Source organism: Mastigoproctus giganteus, chromosome 1, assembly GCF_048544385.1.
Source record: "Mastigoproctus giganteus isolate SK-2022 chromosome 1, ASM4854438v1, whole genome shotgun sequence".
NCBI lineage: Eukaryota > Metazoa > Arthropoda > Arachnida > Uropygi > Thelyphonidae > Mastigoproctus > Mastigoproctus giganteus.
In genome coordinates, this window is record NC_143575.1 from 214,055,779 (window position 1) to 214,075,368 (window position 19,590).

The 19,590-nt window shown below is 36.6% G+C and overlaps 1 protein-coding gene and 1 long non-coding RNA gene across 2 annotated transcripts in view; both read right to left on the reverse strand.

The window, feature by feature from the left end:
- The window catches only part of Cngl (Cyclic nucleotide-gated ion channel-like), a gene marked incomplete at its 5' end in the record, with an annotated part of 316,907 nt that extends 303,560 nt beyond the window's left edge, over nt 1–13,347 (reverse strand). Inside the window, one exon of the mRNA XM_090368676.1 lies at nt 12,449–13,347. Coding sequence (XP_090224802.1) covers nt 12,449–13,347 — 899 coding nt within the window. The remainder of the gene's footprint in view (nt 1–12,448) is intronic.
- LOC150091511 (uncharacterized) overlaps nt 13,348–19,590 on the reverse strand; it is a 151,874-nt gene continuing 145,631 nt past the window's right edge. Inside the window, exon 3 of the long non-coding RNA XR_016547605.1 lies at nt 13,348–13,424. This is a non-coding gene — a long non-coding RNA (uncharacterized LOC150091511). The remainder of the gene's footprint in view (nt 13,425–19,590) is intronic.

Below are 19,590 nucleotides of genomic sequence, written 5' to 3' on the forward strand. Positions count from 1 at the left end.
AACAATCCAAAATAAAGGTTGTAACATATGGCGTATAAGTGTATTAGTAAGTCACTAATTGACTGCACCTAAACTCGTTTTGTGCTCGTTATATAATACATCTTTAAAAGGGGTCGGCACCACTTTCTTTTTGGGCCTCATTTTTGTTTTTTACAACTATCAAAATCTTATTAAAAATTTCTTTAAACAATTAAAAAGTACCATTTTATGGCTATTCTGGATTTCAAGATCACAAAAATAGTAACTCAATATATTGATATTGTATTATTACAATTGTACTTTCATAGTTGAATAATAATAAATTAATTAATTTTAGTTATCATAAAGACATTAGAAAACATATTTTTCTTATTTACTATTAGGGTAGAATAATCAATAGCGTATTTATTCAGTTTAGCGAAGACCAGTCTGAATCTCTCTAATTAATTAAAAATTCAAAATTTTTATAAAATTTAAAAGTAAATAACATTAAAATTGAACGAAAGCTGAAAATTACATTTTGCGAAAACATAAAATTGAAAAATAAAATTTTATAAAACTTTAAAAATATTTTAAAAGCTTTTTCTAAATTGTACCCAAACAAATACAACAGAATTCCAATTATACGAATAACGGTTATAGGAAATTTAAATTAATTTTTTTTTTAATTTCCCCATTAATTTCATTAAAGGATATTGGCACAGTTAACGTTTTTAACTGTAAGAAGAAAATCACATGAATATAATAAAATCGTGATTTTATTCATATAAAGCATTATGAAAGAAGGGAAGAAGGTGTGTATAAATTGATATGATGCGCAAAAACTTAATCGCAAAAAAGCCTAGAAATTTGCTGTTTCTTCATTATTATAAATAAAAAATTATGCAATAATAAACGAAGATGCCGAAAATCTAGACGACGAAATAGTTTCAAGCGGGTCAAATCACAAAAATAATTTAATACGAACTAATAATGTATGTGAAGAAAAAAGAGAATTATGGACTATCTTTCAAACAGAAAACTTCGGCAATTATTATTTTATTTGGATTGTAAATTGAATATTGTGTACAGTACACAAATGTGCAAATAAAAAATTCAACTTAATGTAATTTTCTCCGAAAGTTGCCGACCTACCTTCACTAAAATCATGGGGTGGGTTGGCAATTTTCTGCAATTTTTGGTGACTGAAGACTGGTAATTTCAGTCAATAGAAATTATCACGCGATAAACTTCCATATAAAGTTCCACTTGTAAAATATTAATTACTACTTTAAAGTTAATACCTTATAAACACCTTAGAAATTTGTTTATTTTGATGGCAGTTAACCGCAGAAATGGGACCATTAAATATGTGAAATGTTCCCCATAATGCGTAATTAAATTACAGATCAAAGGGGTTTTGGGTCTGAGCCTGACACGTTTTGACAGTTCTTAAGCCGCGTGATATAAATTAATTAACTCAATAATTAAAAATTAGTACAAACTAGCTACAAAGACCATGGTGTTTATAAATTCTCAGGTTTCTCATCTTATTATCTGGTAAAAAGATTTCATCAGCATTCCAGGAGACCCATTAAATTCATTGGAAGAAGAAATGAAAAAGTTGCTTTTTATGAGATTCAAAATCATATTTTCATTCTCAGCGAATACAAAGAGAGTCTCTTTCTTCTTAAAGGTTTACAGAAATGAATATTCTTCTTACATTGAGCTGCAAACATCATAAAAGCAAAGAAAGGGAAATTAGTAGACTTGAAGAAAGGTATAATTGTATTAAAGAGATTCGAGGTGGGTGTGTGTTGCAACGTAAGCATTCGTTGGGTTTTGCAACGTAAGAACAGCTCCTTTAATGGAAGTCTGTAAATGTGTTCAGCAGAAGGTACTGCATTCACGCAGAGATTACCAGTAAGCGCGTAATTCCGTTTGGAAATCAAATTTACAGCCTTGGTGCTCAAGCGGATCACGTGACACCTTTCCGTAGCACGAAGAAATCACATCAGAAGAATTGGAAAGTAAAGTAACTTGACATAAAAACGAGAAATAATTGCAGTATTCCCCGTCGGGGCCACGATTCCTATACTATGTTTGGATTTAAGTCACGTTATCTAATCTGAAACAAAATTTTAAGAGACGGAATGATTTAATGATGGCGTTCTGCAGCCTTATTTTCGACAAGTCGATGTGAAAATGGTCGCAGGGAATGAACAAAGCCTTTTTTTATCCTTAAAGTGAGGAGAATACTTTCTGTAAGAGTGAAGTAGAAAGTGACACTCAGTCCAGGAAAACACATGATGCCCTCGACAAATTGACGACCCTTTTATGTCTAGATAACTAATGAAAATGTTTCCCACCCCTCTCTCTCTGCACATCTATGAAGCGTACTGAAAAGTATCGACAGCTGTTAAAATTTTTACATATTTCTCTTTAATGAAGCTTGACGAGAGAGAGAGAGAGAGAGAAAACAAATGACGTAGAGAGGAAGGCTGGTAGTTGAATTCTTGGTCTGATAGTTAAATAAATCCATTTTATTTATACGTGGAGAACGTTCTGCGACTTTTCGGGAATGGATGGACCATAGAAACAGGACGTGCTGCACAAATATAATTCGTCTCGTCTGCGAGTGAACAAGCTCGAGAGCTTAAGTTGTTTCATTTCAGTGATTGTACTGCTATCAATCCACCTGACATCTGATGAGAGCTAGAATAATAAGTGAAAATTTTCATTTCAATTGGGCCTTCAAACAACTGGTGTTTCTTCTTTTTAATACTTGTTTGAAAAACTCTTCGTTTGGAAAGTGAAATAAATGTCTAGAAAACAATACCTGATGAATTCAGAAACTGGATGCAAAAAATAATTTTGATATCATATACTTGGATTTCAGGAATGCTTTTGATACTGTCGCACGTAAAAGACTGCTGTACAAGTTGGAGCAGTGCGACTTAAGGGAAAGTTGCTGCTATGGATAAAGGGATTGTTGAGTACGAGAAGACAGAGTGGTAATCAACGGACATTGCTCTTCATGGACTAATGTTATTAGTCGAATACCCTAGGGTTCGGTGTTCGGCCCAGTGTTGTTTTCTATATTTATCAATGATATCGATGAAGGCTTAATATCTAAGTTTGCAGATGACACAAAGGTTGGCAGGGTTGTTAATGACAGTATTGACAATATGCTACTGCAACAGAATCTAGAAAAGTTGGGTTGATGGGCTGAGAGGTGGCAACTGAAGTTTAACATTGCCAAATGCAAAGTACTGCATATGGGTAGCAGTAACCCCAGAGTAACGTACCAACTCTACGGTATTACACTCAGGTAGCGGGAAAAAAAATCTGGGGATAATTGTGCAGTTACACATGACATTCTGAGCAGTGCAGACATGCCAGAACAGCTCATGGGTTTTGTTAATGATATACAGGAAATTTGCTAGCAGTGATAACGATGTGATTATCCCATTGCATAAGGCAACGGTCAGGCGACATCTTGAATACTACATATAGGTCTGGAGACCTCATTTTATGAAGGATATGGAGCTGCTAGAACGAGTACATTTCATTTTTTTATTAACATATATACAAACACATTTCTTATACAACCATCCAGTTCTGCAGGGAAACGCCTTCTTATTATAGACCATCTCATACAAATCCATAAATAACAATAAAACACTCAAAGACGCCATAGAAAAACATGTATGCGTGTATATACGTAACTGTTGTGTAGCGGTGGCACCTGGACCAGAGTTCAACTCCGCGAGTTATCAATGTATTGTTTACAGAATGCTGTAGTTTGGAAAGTAAATCACATGTGGTTTGTATGTGCTAACTTAACCGCACAAAAGCGGTAACCCATCCTCAGCACGAGGTGGGCCTGTATTAACTGAATTGCTCAAAAAGGGGCAGATCCCGCGCCCACCGAAGGCAGTGCTAAATCGGTGGGTGCCAGTAGATTTCTCTAGTTACCCATACTAGAGGGGGAAAAAGATAGAAAGAAATAAGTCACTGAAGGCTTCGTGAATTTCTGTATTACTAAGGATAATCCTGAAAGGCAAGCAGGATGCGAGAAAAAATAATTCATTCATAATGATGGAAAGAGTACAGAGAAGGGCAAGGAAATTGGTGAATGGAACAAAGGGTTGCTCTTACCAAGAAAAGCTTAAGTTCTGCAAATTGCAGTATCTGGAGACTAGGCACCTGCGAAGTGATCTGATTATTGAGGTGTTTAAGGCTTTGAATGTATTTAGCAAACTCAATGCTGATCAGACTACACACAATTTTAAACTACATTACTTTGGTCTAGTCAGCTCTTCTTTATGTACTTGCGGTCAACCTGAGACTTGGAGTCATTTATTATACGATTGTAGTTTGTATGTTTAACTTAGAGAAAAGCTAAAAGTGAAGATTGGTAATTTAGTTAGAGGCTGTGAAAGTGATCTTATTGCTAATCAGGATAAATTTCAAGCACTACAAGAGTTCTGTGTAACTGTTTTTCAACGGAAAAGACATTGGAATAATCTAATGCTTACTCATTAAGATTTGGTTATATACACTTTGATTACGGTATTCTGTGTGTGTGTGTGTGTGTGTGTGTGTGTGTGTGTGTGTGTGTGTGTGTGTGTGTGTGTTTTTAGTTTGTTTATGTTTATATTGTATGTATATGTGTTTATGTGTGTGTGTATGTATATATGTATATAATTTTTTTTTTTTTTTTGCTGGCTCTCAGGTGTGGGCAGCCTGGGAGCGGAATTGCTGGCACCCACCGGTATAGCACTACTTCCGGTGGGTGCGGGATTTTTGTGCATGAGGCACTGTTAAAATAGTAGACCAGGCCCAGTACCAAGTGACTATGGGCGGCCATTAGGGAACAGCTGTGCAGGTACCAGCTGCTCCCTGGTGGCGAAGAGACCTGCCATACAGGTCTGTTTTGCAGAGGTTCTGCACAAATTCAGTTTATCAAGTGGAGATAGACGGAAGTCTAGGTGCCACCTTAGACATAATAATAATACACACGAGGAGGCACAAATTGAAATCGAGAGAGGACGGTTGTTGACCAGATGGGCGGAAGTTTGCCTTTAGCCAACGGGTGGTTGATTGTTGGAACAAACTTCCATCTGTTGTTGTGAAAGAAGTTGATTGATTAAATAAATTCAAGGAAGAACTATAGAAGCTATTGGAGGGAATGAATAGGTAAAATGGGAGGTGTCTAAAAAATTTATCTGCGACTGGAGGAGCGTGTAAAGTTTTCTTCAGTGGAGGATATAATTAGCCTATCAGGCGGAGGGGGATTCGCGTTTCCACTGCGAATTTCAGCCGCACAACATGCAAATGAGGCCCCTGAACACATATGAGGGGAAAAAAAACCGGCACAATATGGTGTAAGTGGCTTATGCACCTGAAACAGTACAAGAATTTTACGTTAACGAGTGACAGAGTGTTGGTTCGACAAATTTGTCGTTCACTTGCCAATATTATTGCCTATTTTATTTTTTGGCAACACTTCCAGTTCATTAAAAAAAAGTAATCGTAAAAAGTAATACAAGAACACAATCCATACTTCTATGTGGATTGTGTTCTTGTACACGCAAAAACTTGTCAGTCACAGTTCAGGAAAACAAATGTGCATACATTTCTCATAATTTTAAAGACAAGGGATGATATGCCTTGAGGGCGTTTACACCCCATCTTTTGGAGTCGTCAAGAGCGAGAGAACAGAATTATATGCGTTTGAGTGACCGCGGACAAGCTAAAATGACTATTAAATACGATGATGTTCTGGTTTTATCTCTCTATCTTGTGAATTCCTCTGATCTTATGTGGTCATCATCCGTCCCGGATTTTTCGTCCAGAAAACAAAGAAAATCGACCTCAGAACACGCAATTTACAGACAATATACACGGAGCAACATGGCCTTTAGTCACCGAAAAAATCGAAATAATAATAAGCATTCGTCCCGGAGAACATAAAATTTAATTAATTTTATTTATTCATATAATATTATAATATAATATATTATGATATAATATTATATTACTTGCCTCTGCATACGGTGTAAGGTTCCTTTTAAAAAGAAGGTTTATCACTATCGTTTCCATTATGTGAAAATTTTTAAAAAGTTTGAATTATTCTAATTAATCTGAATAATTTTAAATTTTAACAGTTGCTAAAAGTAAAGTGTTGCAATTAACTTTGTGGCAATGTTAAGTAGACGGGGTGGTAAAAAGTAGTGTTCATTGAATTACAGCTTTTGAAGCAAAGGAAAAAGTATTAATAGAAAGTTTTCTTGATCGAACACTAATAATGGAGAATATGGTTTAGTAAAAGTATTTTTAAACTAAAATAGCATCTACTAAAAAATAATTGCCTTTATTTATTTGTTGGGTATACCTTCCCTATTTATGATAATACTTTATTTTGTACAAATGTGTAATTCCATCCATCAGCTTTACTTTTCTCGGTGTTTCTTCTGCAAAACTGCATTTTTAATACATTTTGTAGACCTGTGCACGTAGCTACTTTTCAATATTACATTTTTCTCACGCATGGATTTTTCAACCAGCGAATAGAACACAACTTGCACGGCTGCTAGTTTTTCACTTCTATCAAAGATACACATTTTTCTTGTGTTTCCTGTGAATTTTAGCTACAGTACTTCGAGGAGAAAAAATGTAATTCGAAAGAAAGATGTAAAGAGGCGGTGGCTTCCTCTGATTTTTAGCAGTCACCTACCACAAGAGGATATATGTATTCGAGGAAACGGGTTTTTCTCGTTGGCTTCTGTCAAGCTCCATTCAAAAGCAATCATGCATAACGTTCAATATTTATGAAGACCCCTACTGTAGCAGGTTGTGATATGAAAGGAGAGCAGATAACAGTGAAAGCCAGCTTGGGAAGTTTCTTGGCGACTATATCAACAGGTCAGCTGGAAGTAGAGAAAGCCCAGAAAAGTTACGAAAAGGAGCTCACATTTGACTTAAATTTTTTTTTCTTTTAGATGAAGATCTGGGTTTCCAACACCCGGTCAATAATGACCCCAGAAAAATATTTTTAGGCTCTAACCCAATGGAAATACAGCAGAACAAGAAATTAATCCTAAATAGTTTCTTCTCATCTAAAAGAAAGGATTAAGTGAAATAAGACAGATGAAAGAGACATAACCGTATCTTGTTAAATCTTGATTGCAATGGCTTTTTTTATTTAGAAATGGATGAACACGCCACTTAAGAAATTAGACTGACTCTCTCAAATATCAATACAATGAAAAAGTTCAGGATAATATTTTTCTTCCCAAGAATACTTCTACAAGGCGGTTTCAGTAATACTTGCGAGTGAAACTGAACATGGCATGTAATGTGGGCAATCACGGTTATGGCATCTAATGATTTCTTTTATTCCTATCATCTTTCTAGAAGGAAACATCGAATAAACCTCATTATCGTAAAAATCCATTGGAAGATCACATCACATCCTAGCATTTAAATTACACACAATGTCTCTTTTGCCACTTTAATGTACTAAAATTAGATCAGTTGCTCTCCTGCGAGCCACTGCTATCCACAAATTTCTACTAAAGGTAGAGCGTACTTCAGTGATGCCTAAGCGGTGCAATAACCTAGGTCTGAGGATTGCATACCCCACAAAGTAACATTTTCAGATGGCAAACGGGCACTACTAATCACATGAGATCACGATAGGGCCATTTATCTGTTAAAGATACTAACAGGAGATATTTGATCCAAGGGAAAACTAATGCGGAACGAGGACGAATGTATTGCTTACGTCTTTCATCTGAAAATGAGGTTGCCAATATACCAAGAGAGTATCTTTTGTATATGCAGCATTAATACGCTGGGCACGTTGATTATCTACTGAAAGCACAGAATACTCGCATTTCGCAGAAATATTTCATGGCGTTATCAAATAATATATTTCTGCTCCTGGTATTTTTCTATCTAATATCCAAAGTATAATTGTTTTCTGGCTACTTGTTTATTGCAGTAACCGCAGTCCACTGTTTTTGGATATTTCTTCAATTGATTTTTTTAACTAATACTTTTTGTATTGCGCTTACATTTAACCTGGCAAATGGAAGTGTTTGCTTGACGTATGAAATGCGAGTTGTGTTATTCTCATATATGGTCCCCAGGGGTAAATGGTGCATGGTGAAATATTGAAACTTCTATCTACGATATATGACGGACAAGGGTAACACTCCGAGTGATCACAGCAGGTAAATGGTGAAAGACGCATGTGGGCAATCATTACGCCGCAGATACGAAAGAGAGGGAAGATTAGGAGCTTGAATTTTACGGTCTTTGCTGGTTACCTTCTTCTTTAAGGTATAAAGAAAGACGGATCGATCAAAGTTGATGCAAAAAAGAAGCTATGAATAGGAGAGAAGAAATTGTTTCGTCAACTTAAACGATCGTATTTGGAAAGTTTGTTTGCTATTTTAGAGACAGCCATTTGGATGCTGTTTTCATTTTGCGCCAAGGCAACTAAGATTGTAAGGTATATCGTCAGTGTACGGTGCCAGTAAATTGTGCTCATTATAAGGTCAGTTAACCTTTGGGTGAATGAAAAAGAACCGGTTTCTGCAAGAAAAAAAAAAAAAAAACATGCAATTCTCACTAATTCGACCACCGTGTAAGAAAAGCTCATAGGGTTCCTTCCGCCTAGAAATAAGTCGAATCCGGGCTTTTAATTCATGATATGTAAGGAATGTAATGTATTTAGCATCAAAGAAACTAAGGCTATGAGGCATCAGTATACTGTGTCAGTAAATTTCATGTACTCTGTGGTCGATTTGCCTGTTTGCTTGACGAAAAACCAGTTTCCTGAATTAAAAAACTATGCTACCCTCACCTGACCGACTACCTCAATCATGTTCTGAAAAAGTCCATAAAAATTCCTCGCGTCACTGAAGGGATTCAAACTCAGATCTTTTGCATCCAGTGCGAGAGACGGCCAACGTGAAAGGACGGAGACGGTAAACACTGTACTAGTTGAGGCCCGCTTTCATGCGCACACCAATAAAGATACACATTTGTGTATAGCATCATCTACTAAAAAAAGTGGTCAATGGCAATGTTTTTAGGAGATACTGCTTCGAAGAAGTCTTAATTTATAATATAGTTGGGAAAGGACGTTGTGTGGTTTCTATTCATACCGTAAATTTTATACCACATATAATAATATATATAATAATAAAGGGCATTATTATACCATGTGAAATTATTAACATAATGATTTTGTTAAACTCATATGGAATACAAGTTAAATTTAGTGGTTACGTAAGTCTTAATTTAGTTAATCTGTTTTTACACTCTTGCTTTGGGAACGTTAAGCATCAAATGAAAAGCCTTGGGATTACTGTTTTGATTTCTTTTGGTGTGCACCAAAATAAAAAAAAAAAAAAAATCACGAACGATTATGAATTAGGAAGAAGAGCAAGGAACAAATAAAACAGAATATACAAAATATAAAGAATATATATAAAATATACAAAGCATATATAAAAATGCTGTTTACTGCTGTATGTTGGGACGCCAAAAGTCCTGCTACGCCATCAGGCGTTGATAAAACTTAATGGTGTAGTGCTTAATTACAAAGCAGTTTAATATTTTTCTAGTTCTCATTATGTGTCAATCACGAACGCTGTCACTAACTCACGTACTATTTAATCTCCTATATAGTATTTTTTTACTGTCTCTCATTTAAACAGAAACCAAACTCTACATAGAACAGAAACAGGATGGGTTTGATCACGGAACTTTTTATGCACCCTAAATGCAGATCAGTATGGACGATGGCACATTCAGAAGCAAAAGCTGTGGGAAGGGGAACGTACAATTTCAACTACATAGGAGTCCTTGCGGTTGCGAAGTGTACAGCGTTACTGTTCTTTCACACTGACTAGACCAGAAATGGCCTAGGTTCGATTCCTCACTCGGGCGATGGTTGAAAGTAATTTTTCTTCGGAACAGGAGCCTTGTGAGCTAAGGCTCACCCTTCGTGGTCAAGTTAGAGCAACGGTTCTCAAACTTTCTGAGCCCACGCCTCCCTTGACCTGTAAAATTTTCCCGGTGCCTCCCTTGAAGTAAAGCATCTATAATTGTGCAATATCTTATTTTTAATATGTTAATACAATAATTATTAATACTACATGAAATAATAAGCATCTGTAGGTTGTTCTAAATTACTAACGTAATTTAGAACAACCTACAAGTTCTAAATTACTAACGATTATTATCAGTAAGTAATCAAGCCAAAAACAATAAAAAACACAATCGCACACCGCTGAAACCATATTTTCAACCATGCAGCTAATGCTATACTATGCAATCTACCTATATATGTCATACATAGTACACACTAAATTATATATATTACATTACATCATATCAATCATATTTCATCAATCCATTTCAGCAAAATATAATATTTTTTTTCCAAATGTTTATCTCATGTTTATATCGAAGTTAGAGTGAGATAGGTGGTGGTAAATGCTTTAAAAATAGGTTATAAAATTTAATGTTATGTTATGAAAGTTTATTTATATGTATATATTTTTTATTTATATATGTTATGTTATGAATTTCTGTTAAACTTTTCGCGCTTCCTTTTGCACTAGTCCGCGCCTCCCACTTTGGAAACCGCTGAGTTAGAGGAACAAAGCTCTTCCACCACGGGAACTCGTTCTGTACTCAATCCGTTTTCAATCTTCGATAGTCTCAGGATATTTTTATTTCATTAATATTTCTAGTTAATTATAAAGAAAACACTAATGTATTATGTACCTCATGTCTCCTTCTGCAAGATTTGAGATGACAATCTTTGAATTAAAACTTACTGAATATATTAATAATTGGGATTATAAACTGTTCACAACTGGTGTCTTCAATTTATTTTAGCCCTTGGGAACTGAGATATGCTGTTCTGCCCCTCTCTCTTTTACAACTACTTTAGTCTAGGACCCATTAAAGTTATAAGCAATTTTTAACCAGCCATTTTCAGTAAACTAGACACTAATATTTTCCAGTCACATACAATATTTCATTTCAAAGTCTAGTATTTAAGAAAATCAGTTAATCAGTTCAATATTTTAACTTATATTGGAACTTTAAAGTTCTTTGTGATAAAGTGTGAAATTTTAATAATTATAATAATAAATTGTTAAAGATTATTCATGACGACTGGAAGTAGTTCTTGTAGGCCTTCATATACATAAGCTTTGATCCTTCTATTACAGTCTTTGCGATTAGCACAGCGGCTACGACTGCCATTTTCCCACCGTGAGTAAAAGGGGTGAGTTCGATTTACTTAAAAATGAGAGGGATGGAAACCAGTAGAACTCAGATTCTTCATCTTTTCAAAGGGAATACTGACACATCACGATGTAAGCTGTCTTAATTTTGAATAGTCAGACCACTGCTGTACACAAACGTTTTCTTATATCCCATTTAGGCAGACGCATACACATTTTACATATACAAGATAGAAGATAAGGTAGAACATTAAGATTAAGTTTGAAACAAATGATTTACATTAACAACTTAAATCACATCATCAGTATCAAATCTAAAGATATATCCGCTACCCATTAACACACACGATTTAATATCTTTCATAAGAGCAAGTGAGAATGATTGAGAAAGACAATAGTTTGGAAAAGTATTGGAAATATAAACAAAATGAAAGGATAATTTGTACTTGGTTCAATTTTAATTAGAGAAGAGATAATTAAGGCTTCTTACTGGGTGAAGATACAGTTAATTATAATAGGACAAAAGTCTCCTTAATGTTCTTCGCAGCTATTACTACATCAAAAGATACGAGCAGATTTTCAGTGTAATCAGCCCATAATGATGTCATCGATGCGTACTGTATTAGCTCCAAGGTTTGCTGGTTACATTAGCTGACATCTTTCGAGAAATTGCTTTAAAAAGTGGGAAAGACTATATTCTTATTAGAATTAATTATCTGTTCGATATAACGGAATCGTACACTTACCCTTTTCGGTTACAATACTGGAAAATCACTCACGAGAAACTTCTTTAATGCTATGATATTGGTGTGATATATAATAATAGAAAGTGTAACAGTAAGATAAAAAAAAGTTAGAGGAACCAAAGCGGAAAGCCTTCTTGGTCTTTAATAATAATAATGATTAGTAAGCTTGAAAACACATACCAAAATTCTTTTGAAGATGCCCTCCATAGGACTTTTGCCTTTTGAACAGTATGTGATCACCAAAACATAACAAATAAACGTTCAGTAGATAGCATGATCTATAACGAAGACTGCAATCGTGCTGAGTGGAATAAGCTAGGGCAAAAGGGTGTTAAAATTTTGTGGCATATTTGTGAAACTGCTCCGCATCTGACTAGAGAAGATGCAAATAAATTGACATTGATAAAGCCGACGGCAATAAGAGAAACTATATGAGGAATATATAAAAGAAATGCACCTACTTACTGTAAATTCGTAGTCGGTGTGGCAATATCTCTAATGGTAGTGAGGGTCAAGGTTGACCAGTACACTGACGCCAAATACTTTTTGGTTAACGTGGCATAGTCTTTCTCGGGCTTTGGATAAGCCCACTCTCCTACGAATCCTTCCATCTCAGACAACATGAAATAAAAGCACCCAAACCAATGAGATAGGAGAAGGAGGATATGAATAAGATTAACTACCCTCCACAAGTTAGGATAAATGGTCCTTGACTCCACCATATAGTAGAACCTGTAACATCTGTACACTTTAAGAAAACGCGGAAAACGAATCAATGGAAACACTCCAATGTGGATCTGTATCAAGTCCAAAGGAGCAATGGCTGCTAGGTCCATTAAGAAAGGCCTGGACTTTACATAATGGCATACTAACTTTTTACCATCGCATACCATGAGTCCCTGTTCGAGATAGCCAGTTCGAAACTGCACCGCAATATCCAGCAGGAAGACCAAGTCTGAAAATCCATCCGCAGTGTACCAGTACACAGCCAACATGCTCTGCATCTCTGGGAAGGCTTGTCGAATGATCAGAGTCCACACATTATACAGCACACATGCTGTCAATACCCACAACCATCCAAAGATCACGTTTTCGTCTGGGTTGATAACCGCGCACCATGGAAAGAACTTGTTTCGATATTCCGGATTGCCTTGGTACGATCCACTGTCTGTCACAAAATTATTTTCACCAATTTGTCTCGTGGAAAATCTCTTCAAAAATGAGTCCTCTCTTTTAAGAGGAGGCTTTTTTGCCACTTGTGTAATTGCTCCTGTTAGCTGGACTGTAGTTCGAAGCTTCAACCATCGCGACCTGCTCTGGGAGGAAGTGGCACCTGTGCTGCGGGTTACCTTTTTGGATACTTCAGGATTTTTTGCATCCTCTGTATTTTGGCTAAGGTCCTGACCAGGTGACGCTCCATTACTCCCTGTTCCTCCTCCTCCTCCTCCTGGAAAGAAAAAAATATTAACAAATTTCGTGTAAATATGTGTAGAATAAAAGTAATGTAACTAGGATCAGAAAGATAACAAAATCTTACTTAACATCTTATATACAAAACGTTTCTTTGTCTGTATTTTATGCATGCCTTCGCAGCTAACAAACTGGCTATAATTGCTGTCCTTCCATATCGTGGAAAATGCTTGGGTCTATAATTCTGCCATTTGGAAGGAAGAAATATTAATGTTTTATTATTTTTTTTAAATGTTAGTCGTAAGCAAGGTTTGGATGATTTTTTTTTCTGGAAACTCGTGTGTTTTTAAAAATTAACATCTTGCATAACAGGATTCGCCCCAATTACATTTTAAAAATAATATAAAAAACAGTCTTCAAAATATGATTTATAGAAACCATTTTGTTTCAAAGTAGCACATAGCTAAAAGCCTGAAATCGTAATAGTTTTAATACAAAACTAAATTTTGTCTTAATATTTCTAGAGCCTGTACAAGACCCATTTAAATTTAACTTCAAAGTTATTACGTGATTAATGATGTAAAACCTATATCACTCCAAGTGATATGACATGATTAGCTCACATTCACAGCTATGGGTAGGAAAGCAAGTTCTCAGATCGGCTAACTACAACCCAACGGAAGAGGCCTAAAGAATTCCTCCATTTGCAGATGAATATCGAAACCAGACCTTCTAAAAGAAGTGAATGAATCACAATGAACTGCTACCTTTGCAGGTAGCGATTCATTGTGCCGACTAAGTTGCCGCGGGGAACGATTTCAATAACAAACTAAAATTAAATGAATAATACTTAACTCCACGTCCTGAAAGCTAGTTTACCTACTGTGTTACTGAATTTGTATGTGTCTTGGATACGGTAGATATGCCTTATACTTTACATTTATTCTTATTTTAATTATTATATTACGTTCTCTGTCGGGTCAACGATGTTTAATATGTGCTTGCATTAATACTTTATATTATCTTTCTTTTGATTCTAAAATTTTTAACTACCTTTTATTGGTTTAGATTCAAAATGACTTAATCTCTAAATTTATTACTATTATTATTTCATATAACTTAGCAGATATTGATCATTACAGAAACAGAGAACTCCTTGTCGTTTTTTTGCCTTCAGTCTGGGTGGTCGGCCCGAGACGAAGTCACCTAGGTTGTGGGTAAACAGCGATAAGTTTCTTTTATATATTTTAATTATTTATATTCTCTTCTTTCCCCTTGTTTTGTCTATATATATATATATATATATATATATATATATATATATATATATAAACATAATATAATATAGAATACAATAATGATTATATAGCTAATTATTGATAAGTGGATACATTGAATGAACTTTTTCAAGAGCTAAACCCATTTAATATATCCCGTCAATAATTAGCAAGGCTATCTGTTTCTGATTTTTATCTGCCTGTTTAACTAGGTCCAATTAATAAACATAAAGGCGATTTTTGCTAAACTTTAAATTTAACAGCAAACAGGCAAGATAACAGCTAGCCCGACAGATAGCTGTGAAACGAATATACAGAATATAATACAGAAAACAGAGGGCCAACCATAATTTTCATATCAGTTGTGGTGATATTATTTAATTTATATTTGTGCAAAACAAAGCTAGTGCTGACATAAGGAGAAAGGAAGTAAGGATAAGTATAGTAATAGTACCTCAATTTCCCTCCAATTGCTCTAAGTGATCTAGAGGTATAAAAATGTAGGGTTAGATAGCAAAACGTGAAAAGTAAAGAAAATAGCTTTATATAATGGTATTTGGGAAATACCGGGAGCGTAACTGCCCGACCATTTAGTAAGGGATCCTGGTATGCCTACACGGGGTTAAATGATGGTATTTAATGGACAAAAATAGGTTTAAAATAATGAAGACATAGAATAACAATAAGGAAATAGCCATTCCTTTATTTCCTCATTGTTATTCTATAATTCATATATATATATATATATATATCCGTCTGAATATGTGCTTGAACGAGTCGACATCCATTCACTGTCCAACTCCAAACCGAGAGTTAACTTTTTCTCTTCCTCATCTATCCTTGTTAATTCTGTTCTTTAGAACGACATTCCTTCTATTTCCGGAAAATAACTATCTGTAGAAATTTCGGTCCATTGTCAATAGGTATCTTCAGTCTTCTCAAAAAATTATTATAAGTACTATACGTTCATGTGCCTTTAGTGTTTTGGGTTACCATGAAAAAATAAATCAATTGAAAACACTAAACACATATGCCTTCACACAGAAATTAAAGGAAACCCGATTTCTTTTCGTCCGTAATATTTAATCTGTTAAGAAGTAACGGTTGAATATAATGAATGTTCTTGATGTAGGCGTTCTCAACCAAACAGTCAATAAACGTTATTAGTTTTGAAACTAATTATTTCAAATCATGAAGTTAGGCGTTATTCATTTAATCTATCAGTATCCGTAGCCGAGTGGGCAGGAGCGGGAGTGCAGTAGCACACGCTCTTTGAGTAGACCGGGGTTCAAGCCCCTGAATACGGTCGATCTGCCAACCCGCAATGGACCAGCGTGGCAGATTATGGTCCATTTCCCTCAGCATGAATTGTTGAGGAGGCTTCCACCCTGCAGTGGGTTGATAATGGCTGCACTTTACTTTTTTTTTTTTTTTACATTTAATCTAATTATATACTGGGGTGAAAATTTAAGGACCAGTCAGGTTTCTACCTGTAGCTGCTCATAGGAGTGGCCTGGATATGGGAAAATATACCAAAGGAACCTCGTGAGGTACAGAAATGATGAAGGAAACAACGACACAACAACGGAAACAAAACGGTACACAGGGACTTTATTCAAAAATGGCAACATAGCACTGGCTGCCATGATACAGATGCATCACTGTCAAAGATGGAACAAAGGGAAAAGGTGGTCCTCAGTAGGAGATATGTCCAATCCCTAATGCCGATGCAGGCTTTGCACCGCCTGTCCATAGAACAATGTTGTTTATAAGTTCTTGCGGTAACATCGTCCATTCCTCTATCAGCGCCATCTTCAGCTGGTGAACATATTCTGGTGGGTGTGGACGTGCCGCTAGGCGTCTCCCCAGGGTGTCCCATATGTGTTCGATGGGATTTAGATCGGTAGAACGGGCAGACCAATCCATACGAACAATGTCCTCACTTTCCAAAAGCATATCAACAGCTGCAGTGCGATGGGGTGTGGCATTATCATCCATAAACACGAACTCGGGGCCAATGGCACCTCGGAACAGATGCACATGGAGAAGGATTACCTCAGAACAGTAGCGTGCACCGGTTACAGTACCGCCTTCCAGTATCTGGAGTAATGTACGTCCATTCAAGAAAACGCCTTCCAAGACGAGAAAACCTCGACCGCCATTCGATCCCTTTCAGTGATGTTTGGGGGGTGATACCGTGTGCCAACCTCTCGCCAGATTAGCTGACGTCCAGAATCGCTGCTGAGACTGAATCTACTCTCATCAGTAAAGAGTACCTTAAGTAAAGATTTTGTGGTTGTTACCTTTAGAAACAGTGTTGGTCCTTAAATTTTGCACACCAGTGTATATTAATTCTAACGTCGTGCCTGCACATCAATAAAAAGCTTGCAAAGTAATATATTAATTTCTGTAGTGGTCAGCAGCAGGAGTGCAATAGCACACTCCCTTTGAGCAGACCTGGATTCAAGCCCCTGACTGCTAAATACGGTCGATCTGCCAACCCATACTGGAGCAGCGTGGCAGATTAGGGTCCATTCCCTCAACATGACTTGTTGAGAAGGCTTCCATCCTGCAGTGAATTGACAATGGCTGAAGATTTGTTTTATTTTCTTATATTATTTATTCATTTACACTGAGTGATCACTGAATTATGACAACCTATCTAATACTTCGTAGGTCCTCTTTTTGCCCTCAGTACAGCAGCTATCTGAAGTGGCATTGATTCATCAAGATGTCGGAAGCGTTCGGGAGGTATGGCCAACCAAGCTGTGTGTAATGCGGTCATCAATGGGGGTGATTGGTGTATCCAGACGCCTGATATGCCTTTCCATAGTGTCTCACAAGTACTCTATGGGATTGATATAGGGGGAAGTTCGGAGGCCAATCAATATGCTGGAAATCAGAACTGTGTTCCTTAAACAATTCCTGCACAACAAATGACCGATGGCTCGGTGCACTGTCATCTTGAAAGACACCATCGCCATTCCGGAAAAAAAGTGTAACGTAGCATGGTGTACAGCAAGCACGATAGTGGAGACCACTGATACGTTGTTCCACATGCACCAGGGGTCCAAGTTCCCGCCAGTGAAACAAGCCCCACACCATTTGATGGCAAGCATGATGGATAAAGAGCTTCATGTTGTTGACGCCAAATTCGTACACGACCATCCACGGTGGGGAGTAAATAACGTGACACATCCGACCAGCACACCTTCTTCCAGTCTTCTAACGTCTAACTTGCATGCTCTTTGCACAGGCCAGGAACCTTGGTTAGGAGAGGATGCCGTAGGGGGTCGTCTGCTGATATAGCCCATACGTGCGATCGTGCGACCCATGTTCATGCCAGATACTGTCCCAGGTTGGCCCATGTTGAATTGGGTAGTCAACTCTTGAACAGTGCTGCGCCTGTACGAGTCGTCGGACTTGGCGCTCACCTCTAACATCAACCTTTCGCTGACCTTTGCAATTTTGCCGTCGGGTTGTTGTCTGACCATTTTGACGCCAATCCTGGTTCACTTTAACTACAGCGGATCTCGAACACCCCACCAGTTCAGCCGTTTGGGAAATCGAGGCACCAAATCGTTGAGCACCCACAATCTGTCCTTTATCAAAGTCCGATAAATCCTTCCTTTTACCCATCACGCTCAGAATTTTACTACCTACTGAACCACTGACACCTTATCTATGCTACGCAGGTCGACTAACTGCGCACTCTAGTACCTCACGTGGTCAACGAGTCGCATTCAGTTTTCATAAGGATGGTCATAATTCAGTGATTACTCAGTGTATATTATAAATATAATAATGTAAATAATATAAATTGGATAATTTATTCTCTAAATAATTGCGACATGAAGCCCAAATCCACATTGGTATTTGAAAGAATTTCGAAATTCTAGTTCATATTAAGTGATCATAGCTTTAAAAGTGAGGATTTATAATTATTTATTATCAAACAGCTCCTTTAAAAGCTTATTACAATCTGTAATGGATCTAAATTTCATTCGCTAATAAAATAAAAAGTAAAAAACAATTATATCTAAAATACATATTTGATGCACTTGAGCATCTATATTCGGTTAACAATTTAACTGTTGAATAGTTCTTAAGTCTGGCATTTCTTGCAGAAACAGCAGGACAACATGGCCCTTTGCATAAGCATATGCATGTGCTGAAGAAACGTCTACGCTAATATAATATCACCTTATAGAAAGTTTGGAAGAAATTTGGGTACCTGTTATTTTCCTTTGGTCCACTATGACATTATAGTAGTTTCTCCAGTTCCTTAGAGAGAGCTGGGTTGGAATTCTTTTTTGGTGACTGAATGAATTCTTAAAGGACCTTTGAATCACAGCTGTCGTTTCCTGATCTAAGGTAGAAGGAGCAAGGTTTCTCCACATGTATTATTCCCGATTCGGATTGCACACCAGCCTCTGAATAGACATACTTGTACAGAAGTAATATACGCTAAAGATCACATCTGGTACCATGTGAATTCAGCGGTCTGATACTAGAGCAATCAAAAACAACTGAAACGAACAGCTGTTAAAATGATGTTTATCTTTGTTCCAGAGCAAGCAGGTTGATCTTTATAGATAATCGTTATATTTTTTTATAAGAATCTCACCTTATAGGTACAGCATCTGGTTAACAGCAATACTGCCTATTTTATACAGGGTCATCGAAAAAGGTGTCCGTGATCTCCTTTTTAATTATCTTCGGAAATATTTGATCGATTACTGTGATCGTAGCAGCAAACATAGTGCATAGTGTGCATAGTGTTAGGGTCAGGCGCCACCTGTGATTTCTCACATCTGCGCCATATGTACGCTGTGAAGAAATACAGAACTACTGTAAATGCCAGAAAAGTGTTGTCTGTTGTATATGACATATTGCGTTAGGTTCTGTTGGGTGTCCTGG